The sequence below is a fragment of the Geotrypetes seraphini genome, chromosome 2, assembly GCF_902459505.1.
Source record: "Geotrypetes seraphini chromosome 2, aGeoSer1.1, whole genome shotgun sequence".
Lineage (NCBI taxonomy): Eukaryota > Metazoa > Chordata > Amphibia > Gymnophiona > Dermophiidae > Geotrypetes > Geotrypetes seraphini.
In genome coordinates, this window is record NC_047085.1 from 171,556,111 (window position 1) to 171,568,171 (window position 12,061).

A 12,061-nucleotide genomic window follows, 5' to 3' on the forward strand; every position below is an offset into this window, starting at 1 on the left:
GCTGCCATAACAGGAAAAGATCAGCTTGTTCCCATACTTTCAATAATGGGCTGCTCTGTTTCCTCTATCTCCATATCATGTGCAAAATCTTCAGCTAACTCAATGTTCTGCCCAAACAGTTTCACTACTCTCTGTGACTTCTGTATCACCCAACTCTGCCTGGTCTGGTAGCCAGAAGGTAGACTGTGGCTTCTTAATTCCTTGGGCTGGCAATCTGTAACTTGCAACCGGCTGACTGGCTCTGGCTTGCGAGCCAGTGTGTACTCTGAGGCTGGTGTGCCCACTGTTTCTGAAGCTGGCTCCCCTGCTTTGAGAAAGTTACTCTCTTTTCTCTCACTGCAAGAAGCTGATTAATCCTTCCTGCACGTGTGTTGGTGTAGCCTGCTCTCAGAGCTCCTCACCTGGCCTAAACCAATTTGGTAGTGATTGGAAGTGGCTTGCATTCCAGCCCTGCTCTTTCCTGCCTCTGGCTCTAGGCCTGCTGGGAAATGTAGTCTTTCCACTTGTTTCTTTATACCTGGCTTTAGGTAAAGCTAAACCAGATCTGCCCGCTTTAGGCAAGGCTTTAGGAGGTTTCAGTGTTGGAAGGCCTGGCTTATAAATATTCCTAGGGGCTGCTTTGGGACTCTCTCTAGCTGGTTTAGGAATACTTGCAAGGGTTTTAACCCTATTTCCCTTCTCTGGCAAGGCTTCCTCACTAGGAACAGGGGCGACTCTGTGACAACATGTATGAGATGGATTTGCATGCACTGCCTCCTTGAGATGCATATTTATTGTTGATATCCTGAAAACCTGACCTGGCTCCAGCTCTCGAGGACCGGAATTGCCTACCCCTGTCCTAGAGGAAAAAAGGGACAGGGAAGATATGATTCAGATATTCAAATATTTCAAAGGTAGTAACATAGAACAATCTATTCCAGAGAAAGGAAAATGATAAAACCAGAGGGCATAAATATGAGGTTGAGGGGTGGTAGATTCAAGAGTAACGTTAGGAAATTCTTCTTTACAGAGAGAGTGGTTGATGCATAGAATGCGCTCCTGAGGGAGGTGGTGGAGAAGAAGAAAACGAAGACAAAGTTCAAACAAGCGTGGGATGAACACAGAGGATCTCTAATTAGAAAATAATGGGTATACATTGAAGGAACTAAGGCCAGTACTGGGCAGGCTTGCACAGCCTGTGTCCCGTATATGGACATTCAGTTGAGGACGGGCTGGGGAGAGTTTTGATGGCTGGTATGGTTAAGATGGGCTAGAATGAGCTTTGATGGAGACTCCAGTAGATGGAACCTAAGCACACTACAGGGCAGGGCTCTGGGTTTCTGGCCCAGTAATATCTAAGAAAAAGGACCATTTAAACTAAATTAATTTATGGAACTTTATGGTTGGGCAGATTGGAGAGACTACTTGGATCTGCCGTCATTTACTATGTTACTATGTAGAGAAATCCCGATTCTTGCTCATGGTGGCAGAGCTAGTCAGAGTACTACTTAGTTCTAGCAAATTATGAGAGAGATTGTATGGAGAGGAATTGTGTGTAGAATAGTGATGTACAACAATGGTCAAGAGCTTTATTGTTCTGGCTTTAAGACTATATAAGACAAAATCACACCTTTGGTTTAACCTAATTTGCTTAACACATTACCATGAAAATTTTACTTAACAATAGTGCCAGAGGACCAAAATTGTACTCTCCTACTGTAAAACTCTCTTTTTTTTTTTTTCGGTGGGGGGGAGAGAGACAACAAGAAACAATGGAAAGATAAGAACTACAAGAGGACCTTAAGAGGCATGTTACAAAATAAATTGAGACTAATTTTCTCTCTTGTTAAGGCATGGTAGTAGTTCATTCTGTTCATAGAGACTGCAGTACTAAGCTGGACAATGGCCAAGTCTACACAAGAGTCTCACTTGTTTTGCCAGAATGAAGGCACAGGTTTGTAGGCTAGGCCTTGGGGATTTTGCAATCACGGACACAGAACTCGTTTCAAAAACTAAAATGAACCATTGCAAGTGAACCCTGTAGAACAGCACTGACACAGCAGTTAAAGCTAAGAACTTTGATACCTTGGCCTCTATTCCACTTTCCATTACCAAGAATGCTGAGCAAGTCACGTACCCTCTCTCTCTTACTGCTCATACTGAGGTCGATAGCCATTTTTAGTAGTGAATTGTTTTCTACAGCACTAACAGGTGCTATATAAGTGGTACATGATTCTTAATAGGATTATGTCCTCCTATCCTATCATTAGCATCAAAGGCATTTTGAAAGTAAAGATTTCAGAGAGACTCGTACAAATTGAATGCTTTTAAAAAAATAGAGAAACGCATAAGTATTGTACAAACACCCCTTTTTTAACATCAGATTTCATGTACAAAAACCAAGTGATTTAAATGGCTCGAACAGGAAAGGCAACCCCCCCCAAAAAAAAAACAAACAAAAAAAAAAACAACCCCCAGAACCTGACAAACCAGATTAAACATGATCTTTAAAGGATTAAAACAATGATCTCTACAAAAACCTTTTGGTCTAATGCCTATCCCCTCTGTGCTGAAGATCTACCATTTGGAACAGGACAAGTTAGTAGGCACACCAGTTAGTTAACTGTGCTATTTCCAGCAGGAGAAACACAGTGGACCAAAAGGTTTTACACCTAGCTTACATACAAATGAAAAAAAATGTATTAAAGATTCACTTTAGCATACATTGTATAAAGTCCAGCTTTCTTCTGTAACAAAAAAAGACTGGAAATTTGCTCTCTCTTTGAAAACATGATGGCAATTCTCTTTCAAAACAATCCATATGTCACTGGTAGCCTTCATCAGTCCCACTTTATATGGCTTCTTCAAACTTCTTGTGCCATGTACAATCGATACATTAAGGCCACAATGATGGCCGATATTCCTGGAATTATCCAATTGCTCCAACTACAAACCAAATCACAGCAAGGAAAAATTATTTCTCAGGGAAAAAAATAGGATTCTGCATTTTCAAAGCTATTTCAAAGGAAAATACATTATTACAGTTTGGTAGGCAGTAAATATTCAAAGTACCGTATTTTTCGCTCCATAAGATGCACCTGACCATAAGACGCACCCTAGATTTAAAGGAGGAAAAAAAGAAAAAAACACCATTCTGAACCAAATTCTCTGCCAGGCTCTGCACCCTGTCCACCCTCTGGTGGTCTAGTGGTAGGCTGGGACAAGGCAGGCTGGCAGGCAGGTAGGTAGGGACAGGGCAGGCAGGCCTAGTGGCTGGAAGGCAGGGACAGGGCAAAGGGCAGGCAGTGCCCCCCCCAGTACTGTTTTTAATCCCAGCAGGGCCTCCTCCCCCATTTTTAATCCCGGTGTTTTCCTCGCAGCAGCAAGAGGCAGAGCTGCAAACAAGGAAGGCACGAGCTTTTCACGCACCTCCCTGGTCCCGTGCTGCTGCCTGAATGGCTGCTGTCATTTCTCGCAAGTCGCGAGAACGGACAGGATCCATTCAGGCAGCGGTATGGTACCAGGCAGGCGCGCAAAAAGCTCGTGCCTGCCTTGTTTGCCACTTTGCCTCTTGCTGCCGTAGCCATTCAGCGAGGGAAGCGTTGGGATTAAAAACAGGTATTGAGGGCCCTGCCGCGATTAACAGGTACAGAGGGTCCCTACCGCAATTAAAAACAGGTACATGGGTAGTATTTGCTACATAAGACGCACCCTTATTTCCACCTACTTTTTGGGGGAAGAAAAAGTGTGTCTTAGAGAGTGAAAAATATGGTATTTCTCTATGGAAAAGCTGTCTGAGGTGCTCTAAGAATCAGCCTAATTGTCAGGACATGTAGTTTTGGTTGTTGGTTTCATAGGCAGTGATATGAGTAAACTACCTATAATCATCTTTCACCTCCCACATTCCTCCCTACCTTCTCCATCCTAACATTTATCCCAGGTGAAGTTGTGGGATGAAATCCCAATGCTGCTCCTTGTGACCCTGGGCAAGTCGTTTAATTCATCATTGCCCACTACTTTGAATGTGTAACCACAAAAAGGCAGTATACAAAGTCCCATTCCCCTTCCCTTTCTCTGATAAATTTTCTAACCTACTTTTCTTGTTTGTCTGATAGTAATGGTAGTAGTAGTAGTACTGTGTTTCCCTGAAAATAAGTCCTACCCCAAAAATAAACCCTAGCATGATTTTTGGGGTAGGTCTTAATATAAGCCCTACTCCCAAAATAAGCCCTAGTCACGGCAGCAGCACTTCCCGCCGCGACACACCCCCTCCCGCTGACACTCCAGCTCTTCCTCCCATTAGAACGCCACCGACTGCGAGATTGATATATCTTGTAAACGGAAGCGTCGGCAAAAATCTAATCAGGCTGCTTTGTGGCCTTCTCTTCTCCCTCCTGGGTGTTCCTCTACTGCATCACTGATGATGTCATCAGCAACGCAGCATACAAAACGCCCAGGAGGGAGAAGAGAAGGCCATGAAGCAGCCTGATTAGATTTTTGCCAACACTGTTGTTTGCAAGGTATATCGGTCTCGCGGTCGGTGGTGTTCTAATGGGAGGAAGAGATGGAAATGTCAGCGGGGGTTTGGCTGTGCAAGGAGGGATAGAAAGATGCTGCATTGGGGGAGGGGGGATGGGAGGATTGAAGCCAAACGTGTTCTATTATGATGGAAAGTTACAAGCTATGGAAAGAAAGAGAATGGACAGTAACTGCAATCAGCAATTTGGCTACGGTGATTTACATACAATAAACAGATTTATATTTCTGCTTTAAAGAACTACAGTCAAACCGCAGTTTGCGAGTATTTTGCAAGATAAGCAAAACACTCCCACAAATCATGCCTCGCAAAACGAGCGTTGACTTGCAAACTGCGCTCTCAGATATGGTGGCCCAGGGTGGGTACCTGCTTGTGGGTGCCGCATCCCCTTCAGCGGGGTGGCTTTCTTCCCTCGAGATCCCCGTGCGGCTGCCCTCCCACTTTGGCTGATGCCTCTGCCGTCTTCGAGTGCCTCCCAGCTCCCGATTCAAGCTGGCTGCCATCCTATAGAAGCATGCGCACGACCTCTCAGCTCCCGAGCCAAGCCGGCTACCGTCCCACAATGCGCGCACCACATGACCCAGTGGCTACTTTGTTCTACTGCCTCTGGATCAGATTCACATACAAATAAGGAACCCAAGGCTTGTGATCCAAAGTATCTGCTTCATCTCTTAGAAAGCCTAAATAGGACAAAAATCTTATAGGAATGGTATATTAACATTTTCTATACTATGAGACTTGGATATGTAGTCAGATGATAAAATAAAAGGTGGATGGGAGACATTAAATAAACCTTATTTACAAATTGATATATATATACTGTACCAGTAACAAAAGTAACACAAACTTGTTAATATTTAGTTCAAATCTTCAAAAGTAAAATGCAGGTTAATGGCTTGTTAGTTTAACTTCAGAGAGTCTCTCCATAATCCAAATGGAAGCTTTGTTATGTCCAAACAGGGTAGAAGTAGCATCTCCCTTTTTCCCCCACAGATACTTTAAAAAAACAAAAAAAAAAACAACCAACTCCCAGAATCATGAGACTTCTGCCAATGATAAACCAAGGATATTCAGCCTATCAAACTGATCAACTAGCTGACATATCCCTACCCTCATCTCCAATTCTAGAATAGTGTTGAATTATGTGAAACGGCAGGCTGCTTAAGAGCCCTTCCTTTCAGAAATACCAAAATTGAAAACTCCAGTATAAGACACCTGTAGCTGCTTAACAAGTTAATATGCACTTGTTTCAAAACTCGAAACAGGTTTTTAAACTTGTTACTGCACACAGATTTGGCTCACTATCAAGATTAATGTACAACTTCAATACATGGAATTTGACTCCAAGATTAAATTTTAACAGCACCATTATCTACCAAAACCAGAATAATGGCTGGTCACATCCCTCCTATAAAAAAGTGCTCATTTCATCCAATTTCATATACGATTTCTCAAGTCTGGCTGAAGCACCATTTTAAGAAATCTTAAATCTATTGAGAATTCCTTACTTACTCGGATGGAGGATATCGGCCTCTCTGGTACTGTTTTACAATGGTTTTCCTCTCATCTTCCTGGTTGTACTTTTCCAGTTCACACTTTATTTTCATCCTTACACAAACAGACCCTTAAACGTGGGATCCCCCAGGACTCCACATAAAAACAATTAAGCAAAAATAGTGCTCTAGTCACTTTGATCCAAGGTTTTAAACATTTGGTTTTTCATTTATGCTGAGGACATACACCTTATTTTTCCCACCTCACCAATTTTACCTGACATCAGTCAAGTTTCAAGTTTCAAGTTTATTGATTTTTGATATCCCGATCATAAAACAAATATCTGACCGGTTAACAATTTATATGATTTATATGATTATGTCTCCATTTGGTGTCACATTGTTTTGGAAGGGTTAAAGACCACTTTGTGAGTAGTAAACCAAACACCTGCTGGTTTACTGGATTTCACTCTAAACCTTTATTGGAACTTCTATTGTTCAATTTGCCAATTTTTACCGTAGACTGGGAGTGATATTTGATGCTCAGCTCACTTTCGAAAAACAGGTACTTTGCGCATTTATAAGAATAGACATGCTGCTTCCGAAAAATGGTCCATCTAGCCCAGGGATAGGCAATTCCAGTCCTCGAGAGCCACAGACAGGTAAGCTTTCAGGATATCCACAATAAATATGCATGAGATAGATTTGCATTTCAAAGAGGCAGTTCATGCAAATCCATCTCATAAATATTCATTATGGATATTCTGAAAACCTGACCTGCCTGTAGCTCTCAAGGACTGGAATTGCCTACCCCTGATCTAGCCCAGTTTCCTGTTTTGCCAGTACACAAGTACCTGGCAGAAACCCAAATAAAAAGCAGCAATACTCCATGCTACCAATCCACGACAAGCAGTGGTTTCCCCCCACAATCTGTCTCAATAGCATGCTATGAACTTTTCCTCCAGAAACTTATCTGAACCTTTCTTAAACCCAACTACACTAACCATTGTAACCACATCTCTGGCAATAAGTTCCAGAACTTTATTTGAGTAAAATAATATTTCCTCCTATTTTTTTAAAAGTATTCCCATGTAATTTCATCTAGTGTCCTTTGGTTTTTGTACTTTTTGGAAGGGTGAAAAATAGATTCAAATTTTCCTGTTCTACACCGCTCAGGATTTTGTAGACTTCAATCATATCCCCCCTCAGCCATCTTTTCCAAGCTGAAGAGCCCCAAGCTCTTTAGTCTTTCCTCATAAGAGAGAACTTCTTTCTCCCTTATTTTACTCGCATTTCTTTGATCCTTTTCTAATTCTACTAAATCTTTTTTGAGATATGTCAACTAGAACTATGCATAATACTCACGGTGAGGACGCACCAAGGAGAAATACAGAGGCATTATCATAGTCTTATTTACCATCCCTTTCCTAGTAATTCCTAGGATTCTGTTTGGGTTTTTTGCCACAGCAGCACACTGGGCAGAAGATTTCAGCAGTGTCTACAAAGACACCCAGATCTTTTTCTGGGTGGACCCTAGCATAAGGTAATTATGATTTGGAATATTCTTCCCGATGTACATCACTTCGCATTTGTCCACATTAAATTTCATTTACCACTTGGATACCCAATCTTCCAATTTCCTAAAGTGTGCCTACAATTTTTACAGTCCTCATATATTTTGATAACTTTGAATAGTTGTGTGTCATCTGCAAATTTAGTCACCTCACTTGTCATTCCAATTTCCAGATCATTTATAAATGCATTAAACAGCACCAGTCCCAATACAGATTATTGCGGCACTCCACTATTTATCCTCCTTCATTGAGAAAAATGTTTATTTAACCCTATGCTGTTTTCTGTCTAATAACCAATTCTTAATTTACAACAGAACATCGTCTCCTATCCCATGACTCTAATTTTCTTAGGACTCTCTGTGAGGAACTTCGTTGAAAGCTTTCTGAAAATCTAGATACACTACATGAACCAGCTCATCTTTATTCACATTTTTATTTACACCTTCATAGAAATCAAGCAAATTGGTGAAGCAAGACCTCCCTTGGCTGAATCCATGCCGACTCTGTCCCATTAAAACATATTTGCCTACATCAGGGGTGTCCAACCTTTTGGCTTCCCTGGGCTGCGCAAAGCTGCAGCAAGACAGAGGAGGGAGCCGGCAACACCTAGGGGCAGCAGAGGAAAACACTGCATCACCCTCGACTGGGGCCGCACAAAATATTTCACGGGGCCGCAGGTTGGACACCCCTGGCCTACATGTTCCGCAATTTTATTTTTTATTATAGTTTTCACTATTATATTAGTCATTTTACATTACATTACATTAGTGATTTCTATTCCGCCAATACCTTGCGGTTCAAAGCGGATTACAAAAGAAGTTATCTGGCCATTTCCAGAGGAATTGAAGAGCGGGTTGTTTCAGAGAATTGGGAAGAGTCTTGCAGTGTTAGTTTGTCTTCAAGGATTTCTTGAATAGCATGGCTTTTATTTCTTTTCTGAACAATTTGTAGTCTGGGGTCGTAATCGTAATAAGTAAATTGGAGAGTTGGTGGTCCAGTTTTGCTGCTTGTGTGGCTAGAAGGCCATCGTACAGTTTTTTTCGTTTGACGTCTCTGATTGGGGGATACGGGAACTGTTTGTGGGTTCTCCTATGTCTGGTTAAGGTAGTTTGGATTAGGCGGTTGTTAAGGTAGGCTGGGCTGTCTCCATTTATGGTTTTAAATAGTAGGCAATAGAATTTGAATTGTACTCCTGCTTGTATTGGGAGCCAGTGTGAGTCGAGGTAAGCTGCCGTGATGTGGTCGTGATTCCTCAGTGAATAGATAAGTTTTAGCGCTGTGTTTTGAACTGTTTGTAGTTGTTTTATCATGGTTGTTTTATCATGGTTTATCAGGGGAGATAGAGTATGTTGCAGTAGTCTATAAGACCTAGGTCTAGGGACTGGACCAAGAGCTGGAATTGTATTCTGTCGAAGAATTTTCGAACTTGCCTCAAGTTTCTCATGACAGCGAATGATTTTTGTATTGTTTTGTTGATTTGTGGTTGCATAGTACAGCATCTGTCTATCGTCATTCCTAGAAGTTTCAGAGTGGGTTGTAAGGGATATGTGATTGAGTTTATTACTAGATTTGTTATGGTTGGGGTTTTATTATTTTCGAGGAGAATGAATTTTATCTTGTCTGGGTTCAGTTTCAGTTTGTGATTTTTCATCCATGTTGCTACTGCTTCATGTAGTGTGTCTGTGTAGTGTGTCTGTCATGGAGGACGTTGGTTGGTCAAAAGGAAGGAGAATGGTGATGTCGTCTGCATAGCTATAAGAGGTTAATCCTAAATTGTCCAGGTAGGTGCCGAGGGATGCGATGTAGAGATTGAAGAGAGTTGAGGATAGTGGAAATCCTTGGGGTACGCCGCAGGGGTTGGACCATGGTTCCGAATTTTCTTTGTTCAACTTTACTCTGTAAGTTCTGGATTGTAGGAATCCTTGAAACCATGTGTGTACCTTGTCTGTGATTCCTATTGTTTCTAGTATTTGTAGTAGAATGTTGTGGTCCACCAGGTCAAATGCTGCAGTGAGATCCAGTTGTATAATCAGCATTTTGCTACCTGTGCTGAGGTGTTGTCTAGCTGTGTCTATGAGGGAACCCAGAAGTGTCTCTGTGCTGTAGTTGGTTCTGAACCAGATTGTGAGGGGTGGAGTATGTTGTGGTCTTCTAGGTAGTTGGTGAGGAATTTGGCTACCAGGCCTTCCATTAGTTTGACATAGAATGGTATTCAGGCTATGGGTCTGTAGTTGGATGGTTGATCCTTTGCTCTTTTAGGGTCTTTTAGGATCGGGGTGATGATGATTTCGCTGAGGTCTTGCGGGAAAAGGCCATCTGAGAGCATGGTTTGTATCCATTGTAAGAAGAGAGCGTGGAATTTGGTACTGGAGGATTTTAATAGGTATGGAGGACAGTGGTTGAGGTCGCAGGCTGCGTGGCTGTATTTTTTGTACAGTTTGTTAAGAATGGACCATTGTATAATGGGGAAGTGAGACCAAGTTCTGTCTGCCGCAGCTGATTCTTTTTCTGTGGGGGGCATTGTGATCTCTTCTAGGTGGGTTGGGGTTCCGGTGAGGGTAGTCCTGGCAGTTGTGATTTTGTTTTTAAAGTATTCGGCTAGAAGGGTGGCTGAGGGGGGAGGGGTGTCATTATTGGCCAGGTAGGGTTTGGTGTCTGAGTTCTTTTAGTATTTGAAATAGTTTTTTTTGTGTCGGGTTTCTTTGCCTATTAGGTTCGTGTTGTGTGTCTTTCTTTTTTCTTTTAGTTTTAGCTTGTATTGTTAGTTTAGTTTTCGCCATGCTGTTTTTGTGGTTTCTTGGTTATTCTTTCTCCATTTTCTTTCTAGTCATCTGCATTGTCTTTTGAGTAATTCGTTATCGAACCATTTGTCTGAGCATCTGCTAATTCAGGTTTTTGTTTGTATTGGGGCTAGCTCATCTAGGGTAGCTGTGCTTAGCTTGCAACAGTGTGAGATGAAGTCTTTGGGGTTGCATTCTTGGATTGTTGCATCTGTTTTAGTCCAGAATTAATTAATTAATTTCTTGTATGGATTATTGTAACTCGGTTTACATCCTACAAAATTTTGTAACCTATTTTCTCTGCAATGCCCAAAGACATGATTGTGTCTGTCCACTTCTTATTATACTATACTGCCTCAGGTCCTCTGCTTGACTCACAAAGCTCTTCATATAGAACTCCTTTGTACCTCTCCTCTTTCATTATCCCTTGCACATCTAACCCTGGCTGCCTTCTATTCAGTTATTTTCTCAGTTAATAAAAAATAACACATTTTATGAATCTACTAGATTCCAGAACTTATGCTTTTATTTTTTCTCATGGCCTCAAAACTATGAAATGATTTGCCCCCAATTATCTGGACAAATTATCCCAAATGTAAATCCATATCAACTGGTATTTGGTAGCACAATTTTGGCTAATGGTTAAAATGGAAACGATGACTAATAAATGTGTGGGGTTATTTTCCTTTCTGTTCTTGCTTCCTTTTATCTACAAAAAGTGGCATAGTAGGTGTGATTGTATTCTAAGCTCTCATTAATTGGCATTCCTTTTCCAATTAATTTTGTTATTATTTCTTTTATCCATTTTAATGTAAATCGTTTTGGCCTGCTTGTGCAGAAAAAGTGGCATTTAAAATTTTTAACAAACAAATATAAACAAACCTACCTGGAATTTTTATCAATAGTAGAAACATTTGTATCCTGAAATGAAAAAAAAAAAAAGATGTAAACTATTTTGTTAATGTTAACATTTTTTTCTCAATTACATTAAATACCTTGTTCGCAACAGAAAGCTTGGTGTTCTGTGACAGTATAACAAGTCAACAAGAACTAAAAAAACAACAACAAAAAAAGGTCTTACTGAGCCCCACTCTAACTTATAAATGTCTCCATAAAAAACCCAAACAACGATAATATTAAAAATGTCAGTAAATGTAAGGGCAAGTCCTCTTTTACGTCTTACTATGAGGTGCACATAGTAAAAAGCAGACTGCATCACAGGAACGGCCCAGCAAAAAGATATTTTTCTTACATTACTGGGTCACATGCACTGTTCCCTCTAAGCTATTGTAATGCAAACTTTTTGAAACTGCAGCACACTAAACACGGGGCCAAGGCTGGAGGGCATCCGGAAATGCACGGACATCCTCTAGCCATGGCCCTGAGCCTGCTATTACTGCTGGCGGGGAGGGAGGGAAGGGGGGGGGGGGTGAGGGCAAGAGGGTACTGGAGAAGAAGCGATGTGAAGAGATGCCGGCTAACTGCTTACAGGAAGTGTCTTTTGCAGTGAGAGGCACATCCTGTAGGCAGTCAACCGACACCTCTCCACCTCACCAGTGTCTTGCGGCACACCTGGAATCTTCCAGCAGTAGTAGTCTCAGCAGCTATTTTCGTTGCTGAAAGAGCATGGACAGAAGCAAGTGGGAATCGTTCTTGCCCCAGCATGCCGCTAAACCACCAGGGAAACAAAGTCTCTCC

The 12,061-nt window shown here is 41.5% G+C and overlaps 1 protein-coding gene across 1 annotated transcript in view; it reads right to left on the reverse strand.

Moving 5' to 3' along the window:
- Window positions 1–1,678: 1,678 nt before the first annotated feature.
- Window positions 1,679–12,061, reverse strand: part of LOC117355567 (cytochrome b5) — an 82,571-nt gene continuing 72,188 nt past the window's right edge. The window contains exons 4-5 of the mRNA XM_033934314.1: window positions 11,250–11,284; window positions 1,679–2,925 (exon numbers count right to left, since the gene is read on the reverse strand). Coding sequence (XP_033790205.1) covers window positions 2,844–2,925; window positions 11,250–11,284 — 117 coding nt within the window. The 3' untranslated portion in view covers window positions 1,679–2,843. The remainder of the gene's footprint in view (window positions 2,926–11,249; window positions 11,285–12,061) is intronic.